General features: G+C 45.1%; 1 protein-coding gene and 1 long non-coding RNA gene across 4 annotated transcripts in view; one reads left to right on the forward strand and one right to left on the reverse strand.

The window, feature by feature from the left end:
- The window catches only part of ST3GAL2 (ST3 beta-galactoside alpha-2,3-sialyltransferase 2), a 42025-nt gene extending 32683 nt beyond the window's left edge, over window positions 1–9342 (forward strand). For all 3 annotated transcript variants that reach the window (XM_072967707.1, XM_072967706.1, XM_015235500.3), the window contains 5 exons: window positions 84–277; window positions 4842–5021; window positions 6640–6685; window positions 6919–7038; window positions 7876–9342. In XM_072967707.1, coding sequence (XP_072823808.1) covers window positions 84–277; window positions 4842–5021; window positions 6640–6685; window positions 6919–7038; window positions 7876–8049 — 714 coding nt within the window. In that variant the 3' untranslated portion in view covers window positions 8050–9342. The remainder of the gene's footprint in view (window positions 1–83; window positions 278–4841; window positions 5022–6639; window positions 6686–6918; window positions 7039–7875) is intronic.
- On the reverse strand, window positions 3688–6982 carry LOC140698180 (uncharacterized). The gene is made up of 2 exons (XR_012075757.1): window positions 6904–6982; window positions 3688–4047 (listed from the first exon to the last, which is right to left on the reverse strand). It is a non-coding gene; the product is annotated as an uncharacterized lncRNA (long non-coding RNA).
- Window positions 9343–19078: the final 9736 nt, after the last annotated feature.

The following is a 19078-nucleotide window of genomic DNA, read 5'->3' on the forward strand; positions in this document are numbered from 1 at the left end:
AGGGAGGGGAAGCAGCAGAGCCACCCCTGCTCACACCCGCTCCCCTTCTGTCCCCCCTCCTTTTTTTCTCCTTCTCTCCACAGATGTTGCAGCCCCAGTTCAAGTCACACAACACCAACGAGGTGCTGGAGAAGCTATTCCAGATAGTACCAGGCGAGAACCCCTACCGTTTCCGGGACCCTCACCAGTGCCGGCGCTGTGCCGTGGTGGGGAACTCCGGCAACCTGCGAGGCTCTGGCTATGGGCCAGATGTGGATGGACACAACTTCATCATGAGGTGAGCCCCAGTGAGTTCAAGGCTGGGCTCAGGACAAGCCTCCAGGAAGGGGCCCTGGCCTCCTTAGCCTTATCTGGCAGCATGGGAGTTGCCAGCTGCTGGGGATGATGTGGGGCTCTGACACCCAGAACCTTCCATGACAGGCTCAAGTCTCTTGGCTTTTTTGTTGGGGTAGATGGGAAGGCAAAATTCCCATTCTAAACTTCGCTTGAGGCCCACACTCAGTTTCCAGCCCTGAATGCCTCTGAAAAGAGCTAAAACTAGATTCCTGGCTGATGTCTGGTGTAAATTCCCACCAGGAGCCCTTCCACCTGCCTGGTTCCCATAGCAGTAGGGCCAGGAGTGCAGGTCCTAGACTAGCATCTTGCTTAATAGCCACAGATAATTGATTCCTTCTGGCTGATTCACAGAAGACAGGTGTCCTGGGCAGAGAAAGGAGCTATTGATACCTACCCTGGGGGCTTTATCTCATAGAGTTTAGATTATATGGGGGCTCATTTATTCCACAGACATCTGTACCCAGCCCTGAAGAAAAGTGAAGGTTTGGAAGGGCATGCATGCCAGACAAAGGCACAGAGCAGGGACTAGAGCATAGTCTTGTGACCAAGACACGGTCTGCTGGTTCTGCTCCTGAACCTCTGTTTTCTGACTCCCTCCCTAGTCTTGGGGACAGGAAATGCCACAGTGGGGATCCTTCCATCCTACCCCTTGGTGGAGGAAGAGCCCTAAGAATAAAGATAGTGAAAATGCCCCGTTTTCACTAAGCATTTCTTAGGATGAGCATTGCAGAAAGACCAGGTTTCCCAGGAGGCGGAAGGCAGGGCTTTGTCTTAGAAACTGTTGCTGTCTCCATAGCAACACCAAGGCAGCTATATGTCTCTGAGGCTTTCAACATTCCTTGTGAAACCTTTCTTATGTTGAGAATGGTGGGGAGTGGGGGGAGAGGGGGATGCTAGGCCCCATCCAGGCACCCAGAACCACCTGAGGTTCTCCCCCAGCTTCCCATTGCTGGCACCCAGAATGCAAAGGAGGAAAGCTGGGAGCTGGAAAGGGGCCTCTCTCCCCAAGAGACAGTGGCTGAGATTGGGGAATGAGGCGGCCATTGTGTCAGTGTAGCCTTTGGGGAGTTGGGAAGCCCCAGGAAGTGCTTTCGAGTACCCAAAGCTACTGCCTCCCTTGCCCCACCACCTGCAGAGCTTTCACTAAGTGCCTTAGTGATGACTGGGAAGCTCTAGGGGAGGAGCGCTGCAGATAGAAAGGCTCGGCTGCTCTGACATCTGGTCAGGCTAGGCTGCAGAAAGGAATTCACAGATGTTCTCTCACAGGGACCAGACTAGGAGATGGGGTGTTTCTTGTTTGTTTTGAGATGACATGTTTGAGAGTGGACCCTAAAATTGCTTTGTGGAAGGAGTGACCCAGATGGTAATTGGCTTTTTGCTGATCTGTAGAAGCAGCCAGATGGTCATGGAAGTGACTGCCTATAAATGTGTCTTGGTTTCGAACCAGTGGAGGTGAGGTCTCCTTTCCTGGAAGCAGGGCTGAGCTGAGTTGCAGTGAGATGATGGCCCTACGCACTCCCCACTCACCTGCTCTCCCCTAGCTGCTTCCTCCCCTCTGTCTTCTAAGTCCTGCTGACAACTCCAAATGGAGTTGAGCTGGTCCTGCCTCCGCTGGCCAGCAGACAGATCCTAGACAGCGCCTAGCAGATTGTAGGCTCACCATAAATACAGGAATGAATGAAAGAGACTGACTAGGTGACCAAACACCAAACCCTAAACATGAATGTACGTCCATCCTGCTTGGGCCCCTGCCCTCAGGTGCATTCTTTGGAATTCTAGAATGCTTTTCTCCTGAGTCACAGAGCTCCAGCTCATCCTCTCCATCCTGCTCTGGTCCCTTTCCAGGGCTTGGATTCTCCAGAATGAATCAGAGCCTCAAAGCACAATTCTGTCTCAAGCAGCATGCATGCCATGTTCCTTCTCTTTTCTTGGAGGCTCTGAAACATCTTTTTGAACCTCTTATTCTGTTCATTCCCAGACTTTTGAAAGCTGGTGCCTGCCCAGCAAGCAGGTGGCAGCTGGAGGCAAGGGATAGAGGTTCTACAGCAGGGCTGACTGAAGGGTGGGAGGCAGTAATCCTGGGTGACAGGTTTAATAAGGGACTTTATGAAAGCTCTGGTCCCTGAGTCAGTGGAAAAGGCATATAGAGGGTGTCTTCAGAGGCCAGCCTGGGGCAGCTGCAGCCCTTAGATCTGTAGGACCAGCTTGACCTCTCCATCTTGGATGAGATGAGGTTTGTTTCTTGGGTCCTCATAAGAGTGAACCTTGACCTCAGTTCTTGCCCAGCCCAGGCCCCAGCCAACTTGAGTGTCACCAATCTCAGTCTTCTACCTCCTGCTACCGACTTCCATATCTCAGGCAGCTGAGAAACATCATCCCCCTTAAGGCTTCCTCTCCAGCTGCTCTGTTCCTGCTCTGTTCCTCACACACCCCAGGGCTGACATGGCAGAGGCAGATCCAGGCTGTGGATGCAGTGACAGTAGGACTGAGGCTGTGTGTGGAGCTGTAGCAGCCGCAACAAACTGTTATTAATAGATGAGAAAATACTTCTCAGCTCTTCTCATAGGCAGTGACTCTGAACCCTAAAGATCAAAAGATCAGAGGGACCCCCAGATACAGGCAAAGAGGAAGTTAATCTAAAGAATTGCATTTAGGGGAGTGAGGCAGGATCTGGATCCCTGTATGGGGGCCAGAGCACAGGTGGTCCTACAGGAAAGATTCTAGGCATCTGCTTGAACCAGACTGGAACTGAAGTGGTGAAGAACAAGGACTCACTCTAGTTCTAAATCAGGCCACTGTTGGGCTTTATGTCGTCCCAGCCCAAAGTACCCTCCAGTCCCTCAGGGGAAGAGAAACAGAGAGGCAAGTGGTACGGCAGTGTGACCAGTGGTGGTGGGGCATTCTGCACACCCTCTTGTTGCAATGGGCCATCAATAGGAGATGGGCAAGAGAAAAGCAGCACACCCAGCTAGGGGGCACTGGCCACTCAAAGGACAGGGAATGTTTGAACAGGCATAAAACACTGGGAGAGCATGTGGAGACTTTGCTCCCTCTCTCCCAAATCCCTGTGTCCTCAGCAGATGCCCAGGTTACAGTCACCCACCTGGGTGGTATGATTCTGCAGTGTGATCCACACAAGACAGGAATGTTCTCATAATCGGTCACAGCAGAAAAGGCCAACAAGTGGGGGAGGGTATAGCTCAAGTGGTAGAGCATATGCTTAGCATACACAAGGTCCTGGGTTCAATCCCCAGTACTTCCTCTAAAAATAAGTAAAGTAAGCCTAATTACTTCCCCCCAAAAAATAAAAAATAAAATTAAAAAAAAAAGAAAAGGCCAACACATATGTACTTAAAGCTAGATCACCTGTTTTAAGATGATTTTATTGAGCCTATGTTTTGCATCACCTGAAAGGAACTAGAAGCCTTCTTGGCTTGTCACACCCCCGGGGTGGGGAGCCTGCACTGCGGTTCTGGGTTCTTCCATGACAGCGTAGGATAGACAGCCCTGCACTGCACATCTGCCCAGGACAGCCGCAGGTGGGCATTGTCAGAACTCGGGGCATCCCTCTTGGCCTTGGAGTGGAAACAAGACAAGAGACAAGAGACAGACACTTAAACTATAGAGAAAGGGTGGCTGGAGCTGGTGGAATAGAACCATCTGCCCTGGGGCCGGGTGAATGCTTCAACTTCTTGCTTCTTATCTTGTCTTCTAGGAAAGAGGACAGAACAACCCAGTTAAGCTGTGAAAGACTTTTTCTTAAAAAAAAAAAAATCATAAAAGTAACATATGCTTGTTTATTGGGGAAAAAAAACAAACAAAGATGTATGCACTAAAAAGTGAATTATCCCTCCCTAGTCCCATTCCCCAAAAGTAGCCATTGTTAACAATTTTACTATTCTTCCAGATTTTTTCTATTCATATACAAAAGTTGGTTCTTTCTTTCCTTCTTCCTTCCTTCCTTCCTTCCTCTCTCTCTTACTCTCTCTCCTTCCATCCATCCTTCCTTTTTTCTTCTTTTAAAAAAATAGAATCACACTATCTAATTTCTTGTTTTGCTTTTCTGCTTTGCAATTCCCTCCTGCTGCACAGGCATTCAAAAGATAGGTGTTAAAAGGAAAGAAGTGAGATTTCTCACACCACTTGGTTTTTTTCATTGAATAGCTCTTGGCCTTATTTCTTACCAGCATGTGTAACTATACTTCATTCATTCTGATGGCTACATGCTACTCTTATATGAATGTGCCAAAATGTATTAACCAGTTCTTTACTGTTTGATTGATCCTCCTTTTCACTGTTGTAAATAATGCTGCCATGAATGTCCTTACACACATATCTTTGCACACTCATGCAACCATTTTTATAGGATAGATTTCTAGAAATGGAATTGCTGGTTAAGTGCACACCCATTTACATGTTTGATGGCCAGCACTGGACTGTCCTCTAAAGCTCTTTTACCAGTTTCCATGGCGGTGTCTTCTCACGTTACCCTCTTGTTCCTGCAGGATGAATCAGGCACCAACTGTGGGCTTTGAGCAGGATGTCGGCAGTCGAACCACCCACCATTTCATGTACCCTGAGAGTGCCAAGAACCTGCCCGCCAACGTCAGCTTTGTGCTGGTGCCCTTCAAAGCCCTGGACCTACTGTGGATCGCCAGTGCCCTGTCCACAGGGCAGATCCGATTGTGAGCCACTCTGCTGGCTGGGAGTGGAATATGGGTGACAGTTCCACCTTGGAAGGAGTCTTCCAGGGACAGGATCTTAGAATTCCTTTAATTTGAATATTTTGGCCAAGAGGGGCTGGTGAGGAGAGAGGCAACAGTAGGGAGGGACCAAAATGGTGGGTTAGCTGAGGCCACAGCTTGTTCTGGGTCACTTCCTGCATGGTGGCAGCTAGCATACTAGTGTAGCAAAGTGGGGAAAGACCAATCTGGTTTTGGTCTCCTTCCCAGGAGGTGGCTCCTGACTGTAGGAGCTCTGCCTGCTGAGAACTTTCTTTGGAGGCAGTTGCTCAGTCACAGCTAGGGGCCTCAGGAAATGCAGTTCACCAAGTATTTTTCTAACAGCTTTATTGAGATGTAATTCACACACCATAAAATTCACACATTTAAAATGTACATATAAATAGCTTTAGTATGTTCGCAGAGTTGTGTAACCATTACCACAATTAATTTTAGAGCACATTCATGTTCTAAAGATGAAGATCTTTAATCTAAAGATAACCCTGTAACCCTTAGTCATCACCCCCATTTCCTCCACCTCTACTCCCCAGCTCGAGGCAACCACTAATCCACTCTCTGTCGCACCAGTTTGTCTGTGTGTGTAAAAAATGTATACGTGTAACATAAAATATACCATTTTAACCACACAGTTCAGTAAATTAAGTACATTCATATTGCTGTGCAAACCTTACCATAGTCCAAGTCTAGAATTTTCCCATCATCTCAAATGGAAACTCTGTACCTATTAAACACTAACTAACTCCCCATTCTTCCCTCCTTCCAGCCCCTGATAACCACTTCTTTCTGTCTCTATGATTCAACTATTCTATGTATTTCATATAAGTGGAATCATACAGTGTTTGTCCTTTGGCATCTGGCTTATTTCACTAGCATAATGTTTTCAGGGTTCATCCATGTTGTAGCATGTGTCAGGATTTCACTCCTTTTAAAGGCTGAATAGTATTCCATTGTGTGGATATACCATATTTGTTTATCCATTTATCTTTCAATGGACAATTGGATTGTTTCCACCTTTTGCTTGTTGTCACCATGTGTTTTTTAAACACATAAGTGTAAGTTACAGTTTTCTGACTTTATCTTATGTTTGGGAGACATAAGGGCTAAAATAAATGCTGTAGAGTTTAAGTCCCATAAATACTCAGAAAGGGGCATGTAGGTTATAGGCACCATGGGTGCCTAAAACAGAAGGAGGGATTTATGCCAAATATGAGGAGAGTAGTGAGAGGGTTATTGTGAGCAGAGGTTAGAGCATAGACATGGTGGGTGTGAGAGGATTGGCTAACTCAAGTGGAGAGGTCACAGCAGAGAGCTGTTGGAAGAAAAGTTGGGGCTGGGTTATGGAAGACCCCAGTGCTTGTCTAAAACATCCTTATTTTATCCTGAAGGACATGGGGAGCCATTGAAGGTTTCTGAGCAAGGTATTGCAGTGATGTGCTGTGGGAGAGCAGTCTGGAAGCAGGGGAGCCTGATATGAGGCTGTCATCACTCAGGCCTGGGTGGGAAGAAGAGCATCCCTGAGTCCATGGGGCCATCTCAATGTTATTTTTCTTATTGCTTGCAGCACTTATGCCCCAGTGAAGTCCTTCCTTCGAGTGGACAAAGAAAAGGTAAGCTCCCTCCTCCTCCTCCTTCATTCCCACCTCAAGGGAAACAGTGCAAGCTTGACTTGTGATGTGCCTAGTCCTGTGGCTCAGGTATCTCCCAATACCCTTCTGTAAACTTCAGAGCCCCCATCTGCTGGTATACCTGACTCCCACAGAGGCCACAGGAACCAGGGAATCCTGGCTCAGTCTCCAAGTCCCAGAAGCCCTTATGTCCTCCTTACCTTTTCTCCTCTCAGGTCCAGATCTACAACCCAGCCTTCTTCAAGTACATCCACGACAGGTGGACAGAGCATCACGGGCGGTACCCTTCCACTGGGATGCTGGTACTCTTCTTTGCCCTGCATGTGTGTGATGAGGTGGGTAGCCCAGTCTGGCGGTAAAATAATGAGACCCATGGAACAGTGGGAGTCAGCCCTTCTCAAGGCTTAGCAGTGCCTCAAGAGGAATATGTTTTTGTAGGCAGAAACCAGGTGATTTTCATTCTCATTTCTAGGCTGCAAAGTATAGATATGCATTACCCAAACTTAATACTTTCATGATTTTACCAAATCTGGAATTACTTCACTGAAACGTTAAATTTATTTAAAAAGGAAATCGAATACTACAACCATAATTGATATTACTTGCCATAAAAGAATAACTATTAACATAAATGGAATAGAAACAATGTAGTTAAGCTTCAGCAGCTGGTGTGTCCCACATCTACTGTTAGAAATGTAGGTTAATCATTCAAGGAGCCACATCTCTATCAGGAAGGGCTCCTGTGTCTTAATAGGGCAGCGCTCACGCCCAGCACACCCACTTTTTTTTCCCTGTTTCAGTTTTATTACCAGTGTGCTCTTTAGTGTACAGTATTGGGTACTTGACTAGTTTTCAATAAAAGTACTCCATTAAGGAAGAAAAAAAAAGTTAGCAAGAGTTCGAGAGCCTTCAGACTAGCCCCAAACTGAGGCGTTCTTGATGTCACCGGACGGGTGGGTGGAAGGAGAACCGTAAGGGAGAAGTCTCCCTCCAGGTCAGTGTCCTTAGCGCCAGAGCTGGGTGTCCCGCCCTGGGCATTGATGAGCTCCAGGCCTTCGGCTATGGTCGGGTCGCTGTGGCTCCTTTCTCCTCCTCAACCACGACCAAGTCTCTCCCGCGCCCTGTGCTCCTGGTCCACTACGTGGGGTGACCTGCGCCGCCCTCCCCCGCAGGTGAATGTGTACGGGTTCGGGGCCGACAGCCGGGGCAACTGGCACCACTACTGGGAGAATAACCGGTACGCGGGCGAGTTCCGGAAGACTGGCGTGCACGACGCCGACTTCGAGGCCCACATCATCGACATGCTGGCCAAGGCCAGCAAGATCGAGGTCTACCGAGGCAACTGAGCCCAGCCTTGCCGCGACTCTTCAGGCCCCGTTGCGAGGCGCCGGCGAGCGCCCCAGCGGGAACTCCGGGCCAGCCCAGGGGGCTGCGGCCTCGGCGCAGGCGTGGCGCCCCGTTGGGCGTTGGCAGGCAATCGGGAGCGACGCCAGACGCGGTCTGGACCAATCAAGCTGCAGTCCAGTGAGCGCTGGCTGTCCCTCGCCAATCACAAGACTCTGGGGGCCAGCCTGGCACTAGCACCAATCAGCGCTGCCGTTGGGCGGAGCCTCTTCCTCAGCCAATTATGCGACTCAAGGAGAACTTCCGGCGCTGGGCTCCGTCTCCTCCAATCAATGGCCTTTAGAAGTGGGCTGGCGGCCACTCAGTCCCCATTCCACTATGCTTTTGGGTAGGGTTTAATTTCACGCTTTCTGAGGAGTAGGAGTTGGGTGTGGCCTCGAGAAGTACTTTCTTTAGACTTGGCAGCAGGCGTCTCAGTCGCTTGCCAGCCTGGCCCTCCGTGGGGCGCCGAAAAGGAAACGCTGGGGAAGGCGCGGGGCAGCGGCGCCTCGGCCTCCCCTTCCCGGGGGGGCCCTCGTGGCTTCGGGGCGGGCGGAGATTTGTTTGCAGAGGCTTTCTGGTGGTCGAGGGGAGGTCAGGTGGTTTCCAGGGAGCGCATTTTCCCCTAAGGGAAAAGCTAGAGCCTCCCAAACCGCCCCGGACCTTCGAGAGAACTAGACCCCTCATTTCCTTTCTCGGTCAGGCCCAGATGGGTAAGTGTAAACCCACCAAAGAAACGCGGTGACTCCAGAGGGCGCGTGGGTCCAGTTCTCCTCCACCTCCTCTCATTCCCCTCCCGTCTTTGGCCACCCTATGGAATGGCCTTTCTGACCATGGCATTTAGCGTCTCACCAGAAAACCAGAATTGTGTTCACCTCTTGCGGGGCAGGGGGGCCGGAATTTGCCTAGGGCTTAACTCCGGAACGCAGGTGTAAGGAACAGGGCAGGGGATGAGGAAGCCCTGTCACATCAAATGTAAGGTGCTTCTCACTCACGTGCACCTTTGGCCCTTACTGTTTCGCCCACAACCTTTCGAGTGTGCGTACACACACAAACAGTCCTTGGCTGGCTCTAAGGAGAGAGAGCAACACGTGGGAAAGAAGGCTGGCGATGTGGAGCCCAGCTGTTTAGTCCTTCATCCATTGTCCCAAAGAGGAGTAGGAAATCTCTTGGGAGTGAAATTTGCTTTGGGCTCATAATTTAGTTAACCTGAAATTACGAAGAGTGGTTGACCAATAAAAATTCTTTTCAAATTCTGAGCTGCCATGCAAATAGCGAAGGAGGAGTAGACTTGCCCCTGCATGCCTCTTCCCCTGCCCACACATCCCCTCCTCCATGCTCAGCTCCTGCCTTTTCCCTCTAACCCACTTTCCATTTCCAGCTCTAGAAGGGCTGGGAAGCTAACAACCAGAGGTTACAGCTGGCAGCTATTTGCATGACTGAACCCAGCTTAAGTCCCTAGAGGAAACTGTTGAAGGTATTCTCACCTTTCAAGCTTGGGGAAGTGTATGAGGTGGGAAAGTGCTTCTGTGAAGCTTCCAAACCACTAAAAAGGATCCCCCTTTCCAACAGTGATGAACACAAAAACCACCATTTTTCTTAGTTGATACTACCCAGCACCTTCCTGGCCATTGATGTAGTTCCTACAGCTGGCTGGGGAAACCAAAACCCGCAGGGGAATATATTGGAAGGTTAGGGTGGGGCAGTGGGCACCCCTAAATATTAATATATTGAGGACTTAGCATGAGGATGTTCCTTCCCAATTCCAAAAGTAGGAAGGGTAAAAAATGGGGGTGGATTTGGGGGCCTTTTAATGGAACGCCTCTCTCAGGGCCTCCCCCACCATTTCAGAGTCGAGGCCCCAACCATTCTTGCCAGCCTCATCTCAGTGCTTCCTGAAGAAGCTGTTTTGAGTGTTTAGAAGATGAAAAAAAAAAATGCAATTATGCCAAACAGTATTGAGCAGAATAATTTATTTCTTTTCTTTTCTTTTCTTTTCTTTTCTTTTTTTTTTTTTTTTTTGGTTTGGTTTTGTTTAAAACATTAATAAATCCCCATTCTGGAAGAGGTAGGTCCCAGCATCCAGCCCAAATCTCTTTTCTGCAATAGTTATTTAAACAACTGTTTTTTTATTTTCTTCCCTTTCTCTCTCTGAATTAAAAAGAACACAAAAACTATGTAGTCATTCGTCCATTCTGAAGTACATTTTATTGTGGAAAGAAGGTGTATATGTCAGTGGGGAGCTGTGACTAAGTAATGGCTAAGACCGTTGGGGGGATGTAAAGGGGGGAGGATGACTCCCAGACACCCTCCCCTTATACCTGAGGCCTCCCAACCCCCAGCTGCCAGCTATACCCTCCAGGAGGGTGGTTCTTCACCTCTGTTCTTCACGGGCCCCAAGTGTATCAGCAGGGCAGAGACTGTCCACTGTCAGGGCCAACACCGTGTGCAGATCCAGCAAACACCAGAATAGGGCTTTTCCCCTCCATTTCCAAGTTCTGTGGAACTTCATGATGCCATAGGTGTGGGTTGGCAGGGAATTGGCAAAATGATAGGAGCAGGTGCCACAGACCTCTGGGGCAGCTGCCTGTGCCTCTTCCTTGGGCTGCCTGGAGCCATTCAAGCCTGCAGTGGAATGCCATAAAACATACAGTTTTATAGTTTGGTGAATCAGATAACATTGGTCTCACGATGGACTTCTTAGGGTCTGTAGTCACTTGGTGTCTTACAACCCAGTTTCTGCCAGTGCTCAAGAGCAAGTCCGGAGTTGCTTTTCAAATGGAGAATACTTTTTGGTGGAGGAGGGAATTGATCTTTTTCTAAAACCATAGGACTCCATAAAACATCTCTCTCCACTACAGACAGTCTCCAAGAGCATTTGGTTGGCCGAGTCCTAAGGCCCAGGTCATGGTGTTCACATAGCCTGCACTGCTGAGAACTATTTCTTGTCTGGGTGCCACTCAGAGCCACTGCCTTATGGATTATAAGTCACTACACTTGGTTGGAGCAGCACTCCAGATGTTTTATCTGTTGCCTCCAGAATCAAGAGTCCCACCAAATCATGTGTCTTTTTTTTTTTTTTTCCCAAATGTTGGACAAGGACTGTGTTGGTTTGATCCAGCAAAGATGCCACATATGGAACCACAGGTTGGCATTACTACTTATTTACATTTGCAATAAACTACTGTTGTTCTCCATGATTCAGATGGTGAGTAAATGGGATAAGGAAGAAATCACGTACCCCTCCATAACTTAGGTTGGATGGCAGCACCAGTCTGCACATCCTGCTGGGATGTGGTATTGCATTTGACTTACTATGTTGGAGATAGTTCCAGGGACTTCTATTAGGCACATCTCATCATAACCATTATCCCTCCATGGGTCCAGTTGCCAATATGATGATTTTGCCAGGTGGTAAATATCTCTCCTTATGAAACTGAGGAAACAACCTTAAAATGGGTCTGTGGTCTCACTGGACCTACCATTAAATGGACTTAGACCAGAGCTCCATCTAAAAGATGATGAGCTTATAATAAGCTCTCATAATAAGCTCTGACTAACTGGTGAGCTGCATTGGCATTCGGGTCTCAGCCAGTGGCTGATAACTCCCAAAGGTCTAGGTACTTCCCTTTCCACAGTGCACTGTCACTCCAGGAAATGGGTTCCTCTGGAAAGTCTTGGGAGAAGAGTCACACTATATACCTGCTACGTCATAGGATCTCTCCTCAAAGGACACTGAGATCGCCTTGAAAAATGCTCCAGGTATGTGACGTGATTAGGTCTGGGAACTAGGTGAGAGGTTGTAAATCTCCAACTTTGTGACCCAGGTTTCCTCTCAGCACACCTAGAATTTTCCCTCCTATACCCATCAAGCAGTATTTTAGTAAGTTGCCCAACATCTCTTTCATTTCTGGGGAACTTAATGGTCGATTAACTATTGTCCCAAATCCTTATAGGTCAAAACTCTAATGGCCAAACTGGATTGTTGTACATGTGCCTCCCTACCTGAGCTAGCTTTCTGGTCTTTATCAGGCTTGGATCAAATTCTCTGACCTACACGTAACAGCCACCGCAGAGTTCTTTAAAGATGGTGCCCAAGTTGCTAATGCGATTAGTTTTTTTTTTAAAACCATTTTTGTTGTGGGATAAAATACATATATAGAAAAGAATATAAAAATAAATGTACAAAAATATATAGTTAATGAATTATTACTGGTTTTTAAAGCTCCGTAATGGAAATTTATTTGGTAAAGCAAAGAAAGGATAATATTGTCATATAATATATATTATAGATTATAAATAGATAGGATTGTATATTATAATTTCTATGATAAAGGAAAAACAATTTCCACTGCTATTTGGATACCAAAATGGACTGAAGAAAAAAAGAGGTGATTCAACATGTTATATAGAACAGTTTGAAAAGCTAGAATTTTATTTATTTTTCTGCCTTATTGAGAGATAATTGACATAGAATATTGTATATGTGTATATGGTGTAGAATGTAGTGATTGTATACATTGCAAAATGATTACCACAATAAGGTTAGTTAACACATCCATCATATATAGTTAAATTTTGTGTGTGTGTGTTGAGAACTTTCAAAATCTACTTTCTTAGCAACTTTCAAACATACATTACAATATTAACTACAACCACCATGCTGTTCATTACATCCCCAGAGCTTATTTATCTTATAACTGGAAGTTTATACCTTTGACCACCTTCACCCACTCCTATACCCTACTCCCTGGCAACCACCAATCTGCTGTTTATGAGTTTAATTTTTTTAGATCCACATATAAGTGAGATCACACAGTATTTGTCTTTCTCTGTCTGACTTACTTCACTTAGCATAATGCCCTCAAGGTCCATCCATGTAACAAATGGCAGAATTTACTTCCTTTTTATGGCCAAATAATACTCCACTGTATATATATACCATGTTTACTTCATCCATTCATTTGTTGATGAACACTTAGTTTGTTTCCATGTCTTGGCTATTGTAAATAATGCTCCAGTGAACATGGGGGGTGCAGATGTCTCTTCCAGGTGGTGATTTCATTCCTTTAAATTTGTACCCAGAAATAGAATTGTTGGATCATGTGGTAGTTCTATATTCACATGCAAAAGAATTAAACTGGACACCTATCTCACACCACTCACGAAAATTAACTACAAATGGATTAGACTTAAATATAAGACCTGAAAGTAAAATATGTAAAGGACTAACATAATAGGGAGAAAAACCAGTCTGGTTAAAAAAATGAGCAGATCTAAATAGACATTTTTCCAAAGAAGACACACAGATGGCCAACAGGTATGTGAAAAGATGTGCAACATCATTAATCATCAGAGAAATGCAAATCAAAACCACAGTGAGATAACACCTCACTCCCGTTAGACTGGCTACTGTCAAAAAGACAAGAGATAACCAGTGCTGGTGAGGATGTGGAGAAAAAGGAACACTTGTGCACTATTGGTTGGAGTGTAACTTGGTGCAGCTACTATGGAGAACAGTATGGAATTTCCTTAATGAATTATTTTAAGATGAACACTCATGTAACCACCACTCAGGTTGTGCAAGCTCCCCAGAAGCCTCCCTGCTCCATCTTCCTTGCCAAACACAACCCCCTACCTTCCCCTGAAGTCTGCCACTACCCTGACATTCCATATTCACTCGAGTGTTTCTGGATACTCTATTCTCTTTCATTAGTCTGATTGCCTAGACCGGAGTCCATGGGGAGATTTAGTTTACAATAAAGATGGTCTCTCAGATCACTTAGGAAAATGTCAATGTTTAAATAAAATTTATTGGGATAACTAGATAACCATTTGGGGAAAGATAAAATTAAATCCATACCTTAAATCATTCACCAAAATGCCAAATAAATCAGAACTAAGTGTAAAAAATAAAACTCTAAAAGTAGTAATTTTTTTATACATTAAAATAGCTTTGTAGGGGGGAGAGTATAGCTCTGTGACAGGGCACATGCTTAGCATGCAAGGGGTCCTGGGTTCAATCCCCAGTACCTCCACTAAAGTAAGTAAGTAAATAAATAAACCTAATCCCCCACCTGCCATAAAACAAAAACAAACAAAAAATAAAATAAATAAAATAAAATAGCTTTGTAGCTGGTTTTTGGATTGGGACATTTTTTCATGCTTTGGATAGTTCCCTGTATTGCTAAAAATGGGAGCTCTTTCTCTCTCCCTCCCTCCCTCCCTCCCTCTTTCTTTCTTTCTTTGATAGACTTTTTTTTTTTTTTAGAACAGTTTCAGGTTTACAGCAGAATTGAGCAGAAAACAGAGTTCCTACATAGCCCTCCCCACCCACACATATATATTCCCCTACCCTCAACATCCCTTATCAGTGTGGCATATTTGATTCAATCAATGAACCAACATGGGCACATTATTATCAACCAAAGTCCATAGTTTACATTAGGATTTACTCTTGATGTTGTACATTCTATGCATTTTGACAAATGCATAATGACATGTAGCCACCACTATAGTATCACACAGAATAATTTCATTGCCCTAAAAATCCCTTGTGCTCCATCTATTCATTCCTCCCTCCATCTCCCCAAACCCCTGGAAACCACGATCTTTTTATTGTTTCTGTAGCTGTGCCTTTTCCAGAATGTCATTTGGTTGGAATCGCACAGTTTGTAGCCTTTTCAGACTGGTTTCTTTCGTTTAGTAATATGTCTTTTTAAGTTTCTTCTATGTCTTTCATGGCTTGATAGATCTTTTTTTTTACTGCACATATATTTTTTAATTTACATATATGTACTGTTCATTGTAAGAACGTTTAGAGATTTAGCTTTTTAAACTTACATAGTTATCAGAGGAATAAAGCCAACCACAAAATAAGAATTAACTCAAAAAGATACATACACCCTGCTATTAACAGCAACATTATTTATAATTGCCAAGATATGGAAGCATCTTAAGTGCACATCAATAGTTGAATAGGTGGGAGCTTTTTCATTTTGTGTGTGTGTGTGTTTTCCTAACATTTGTCCATGTCAGTTTCATTTCTTACCTATGACTTCACTGAGCTCATGGAAAGCTAGGTAAGTGTGATATTTAGTCACATACTTTGCAGACACCTTCCTTGGTTTTCCTCTGTTTCCACAGAGTTGGTTTTGTGTGGTTGCTTATTTAACCTCTCTCTGTCACGATGGAGGCTTTTTAAATAATTGGAAATTGTAGATTGTTCTCTCTTCTGAAATAGTGGAACAAGAAACTGCTTGGGAATTTTGTGTACCTGGATGGATACATCTACTATCTGGATTGGCACTAGAGTGGCTGGACAGGTTTTCCAACAGCCGTTCCAAAGGAGGGGGTGAAGTGGGGATGGGGGTAGGGTTGTTGGGGGGAGTGGTATGGTGGTAAGGATAAGCTAGGTTATGTTACAGTAACAGACATCCTTCAAACGCCCAGAGGCTTGAAACAACAAAGTTTATTTCTCACTCAAACCACATTTCCATCATGGGCTGTGCACGTCACAGTCACTCAGGGACCTGGGCAGACAATGGCATTATCTGTGGTGGATCTGGGTTTCAAGGGCAGGAAAAGAGAATCTGGTCAATCACATGCTGGCTCGTAAAACTTCTGTCAAGAAGTTCCCATTTTCTTGTTGCCAAAGGAGTCCCATGGCCATGCCTCAGTCTAGCAAGGATCTGTATTCTTCTGGGAGAGGCACCATCTTTAAATGAGCAGTAATACAGTCTGAACACAGAGAGCTCTTTGGAAGGAAACACTGGAATTTATGGCCTGGCCAGGAGTGGATGGCTACTCACTTGGCTGGCACTCTGGCTGAATGCCAGGGGAAGAGCAGAATGCTATTAAGTATTTTACCGTTACAGGAACAGCTGAGGGCTGCCATTCAGGAGGCAAGGAGCTGCCTCCTGTGATGTATTTAGCAAGGTAAGAAAACATCATCCCTTGCTAGGTGAGGGGAAGGGTAAAATCCTAAACCTACATTTAAAAAAATCAAATTACTCCTTTCTGAATGTGCTTTAGGAATCAATGCTCCTTCTCACTACCGTTCCAGAAGAGTAACAGCCTCTGCAGTCTATGCCTGGGTGAAAACTAAGGTACAAAAATGCAAGAAGATGCCCCCTCCCCCAAAACTTGCTGAACTGTGGGTATCAGGATCAGCTTTTTCCTCTGAGAATATAGAAACAACACCTTTCCTCTAACAACTGTTTCTGTTCCTGAGAATAATGCAGGCTCTTTCTGGCAACATGGCTTCTCTCTAGGGAGAAGGCTTGAAGGAGAAAGAACATATGGTATCTGCATTCAGAGGGATCAGAGTTCAGTCCTCCTTTTGCTATGAAATAATTTTGCCTTTCTATAAATTTAAAACTGTTCTAAAATATAAAGTCTATAAAAAAAAAACAAACCCACATTTTTTAAACAGAAGGAGTTAGGGGAGGAGGGTAATGTCCAGAAGAGCCAACCAATCAGGACCCATTGGTTTAGAGCAAGAAAGTTTTATTGTGTGAATTTACTGACATTAGGGTTGTGGGTTTTTTTTTTCTCTTTATTCTTGTCCTTAAAATGAGAGTTTAATTAAGATTTAGAATCTAGTGTTCTCATTTATTGAGTTTATTTCAATAACTAACTTTCTCATTTCTAAAATTTCTGATCTTGGTTACTTCTACCCAGTAGGATGCTGGTAAACTGTCTCTCTGAAAACAAACTGAAATGCCTGATTTGTAGCGTTTACTGATTTCTGTGGTGTAAGTACTCCTAGCACTTCAAGCTATGAAGTGATTTAACAACCAGCTCTTGTGAGTTTCAATACACCACTGCTCTTGTCTAAATTTGCTTCATAATTCCTTGCTCTTGTTCAGTGAAATGTATTCTATTCTCTTTTTCTTTTATTATTATTTTTTTGGTGGGGGAAGGTAATTAGATTTATTTATTTTTAGAGCAGGTATTGGGGATTGACCCTAGAACCTCATGCATGCTAAGCATGCACTCTGTCACTTGAGCTATATCCTTCCCCCTGTTCTCGTCCTCTTTGAATATCCAAACATTCTTCAAGTCTTTTATAAGGACATTCTATACAATTAATTTTATTTGGGGTGAATTTTCTTTATATCATTTTTTGAAGTAAAGTTGTACAACACAGAGATTCAATATTTTTATAGATGATACTCCATTTCATTATTAGGAAACAATGGCTGTATTTCCCTGTACTGCACAATATATCCTTGTTTCTTATTTATTTTATATATAGTAGTTTGTATCTCCTAATTGTGTACCCCTCTTGCCCTTCCCCTCTTCCCTCTATTGTCTGCAGTCTTAGCATTTGATTTCTTCTCTCCCTACAATCCACAGTTGGGTTTAGCAATGGGCTCCATCCAGGTCCCCACCCCTTTGGGCCTTATTCTCGAACCAGGTGTGCTGATTCAGCCATCAGGGGATATCACAGACCAGGCAGGCAGTCGACAAGGTTGGGAGGGTGGGGATTGCTCCAAGTCCTCCCGCCGCCTCTCTGGGCCTGTGTCTTGATGAAAATCTCCTGTCCAACCAGCGTGCATGAAGCTCCCATCCAGCCGGCCCCTCCAAGCTGCGAGCCTGCCTTTGGTTCTTGTGTACAGCCCTTCCAGGCCCCTCAGTGCCTGGGACCTCACAGCCTTCAGCTTCAGGGAGCCCAGCAAGCTTTGGCTTCAGCCCTATTCACCACTTTGCCTTTTCGCTCCATTGCTCGTCCACAGAAATATTCACCTCATTTTTGGGTCAGGCGGTATGTTTCCTGTTTTCTAGTTGTATCTTTTCTGTATCACTGTTGTGTTTTGGGGTGAAAGTGGGTATCACGTAACTGGAATGCTGGCACTGCACGAGGCCTCCCTCCCCCATTTCACTCCCTCCCCCTTCCCAGGCCTTGCCAGAGCACACCTCACACTGCTCCCCCACCTCCCCACTTCCCCTTATCCCCAGCCTTTCTGGAGCCTTGCTCCCCTTCTCGCTCCCTTTTTTTCTCAGAACTCCCTCCCCACACTGTGGCTTGCATGCGCCCCTCACACCTGCAGTCACTTGGGTACCTGCTTCACTTCAGTCTCTCTCTCTGACACTTGATCCCATCTGGACCCTCTGTTGCTCAGTCTGGACTCTGGCCCGCACCCTACCCCACTCACCCTGAGGTACCTGTAATCACTCACAGCAAATAAGTTGGGAAAAAAAGATATTTTAAGACCTACAAAAATTTAGAAAACCTTCTGCCCAAGAATTGCCACTTCAGGAAACACAAGTAAATCATTTATAATACTGAGGAAAGCTTTTTTTTTGCCATGACGTGAAATCTAGATTTCTTAAAAAATAAAATCTGAGCAGTATTAAAATTAAATTTTTGTGCAGTATTAAGAAAAAATGATTTTGTAAAGACAAACTAGGAAAACATCTACCGCTCAAGACAAAGTCTAATTTCCCTAAAATAGAAAGGTAGGTAAAAATTGTTGAGGACTGGCAGTTCAATAGCAAAATGGTGTTGAGGGGAGGGTATAACTCAAGTGGTAGAGTGCTTGCTTAGCATCCACAAGGTCCTGGGTTCAATTCCCAACACCTCCTCTAAAAAATAAATAAGTAAGTTAAACCTAATTACCTCCCTACACACCATAGCAAAATAGTGAGACAAGAATGGGCAGCACCCCAAAAGAGAAAATACATAATACCAATAAATTGAAAAATTGCCAAACTTCACTAAATCAAAAATAAAAAAGCAGTTACATAATCTATTTTTGCTACTTAAACGGGCAGTTTTAAAAACTGGCAATGGAGTTGGCAAGCACGTAGTAGGTATTTTTGTTATTACTGCAACAGCGTAAGTTGGTAAAAACTTTTCAGCAGGCTACATCAGCAGTGTGTTAAAATGTTAAGTGTCTCCACTCTTTGACCCAACAACTCTACTTCTCGGAACACATCCTGAGTGAGTATCAGTGGGGCAGGGAGGAGCTGGATCCTGTGTTCACC

The sequence above is a fragment of the Vicugna pacos genome, chromosome 9 (assembly GCF_048564905.1).
Source record: "Vicugna pacos chromosome 9, VicPac4, whole genome shotgun sequence".
Classification (NCBI taxonomy): Eukaryota; Metazoa; Chordata; class Mammalia; order Artiodactyla; family Camelidae; genus Vicugna; species Vicugna pacos.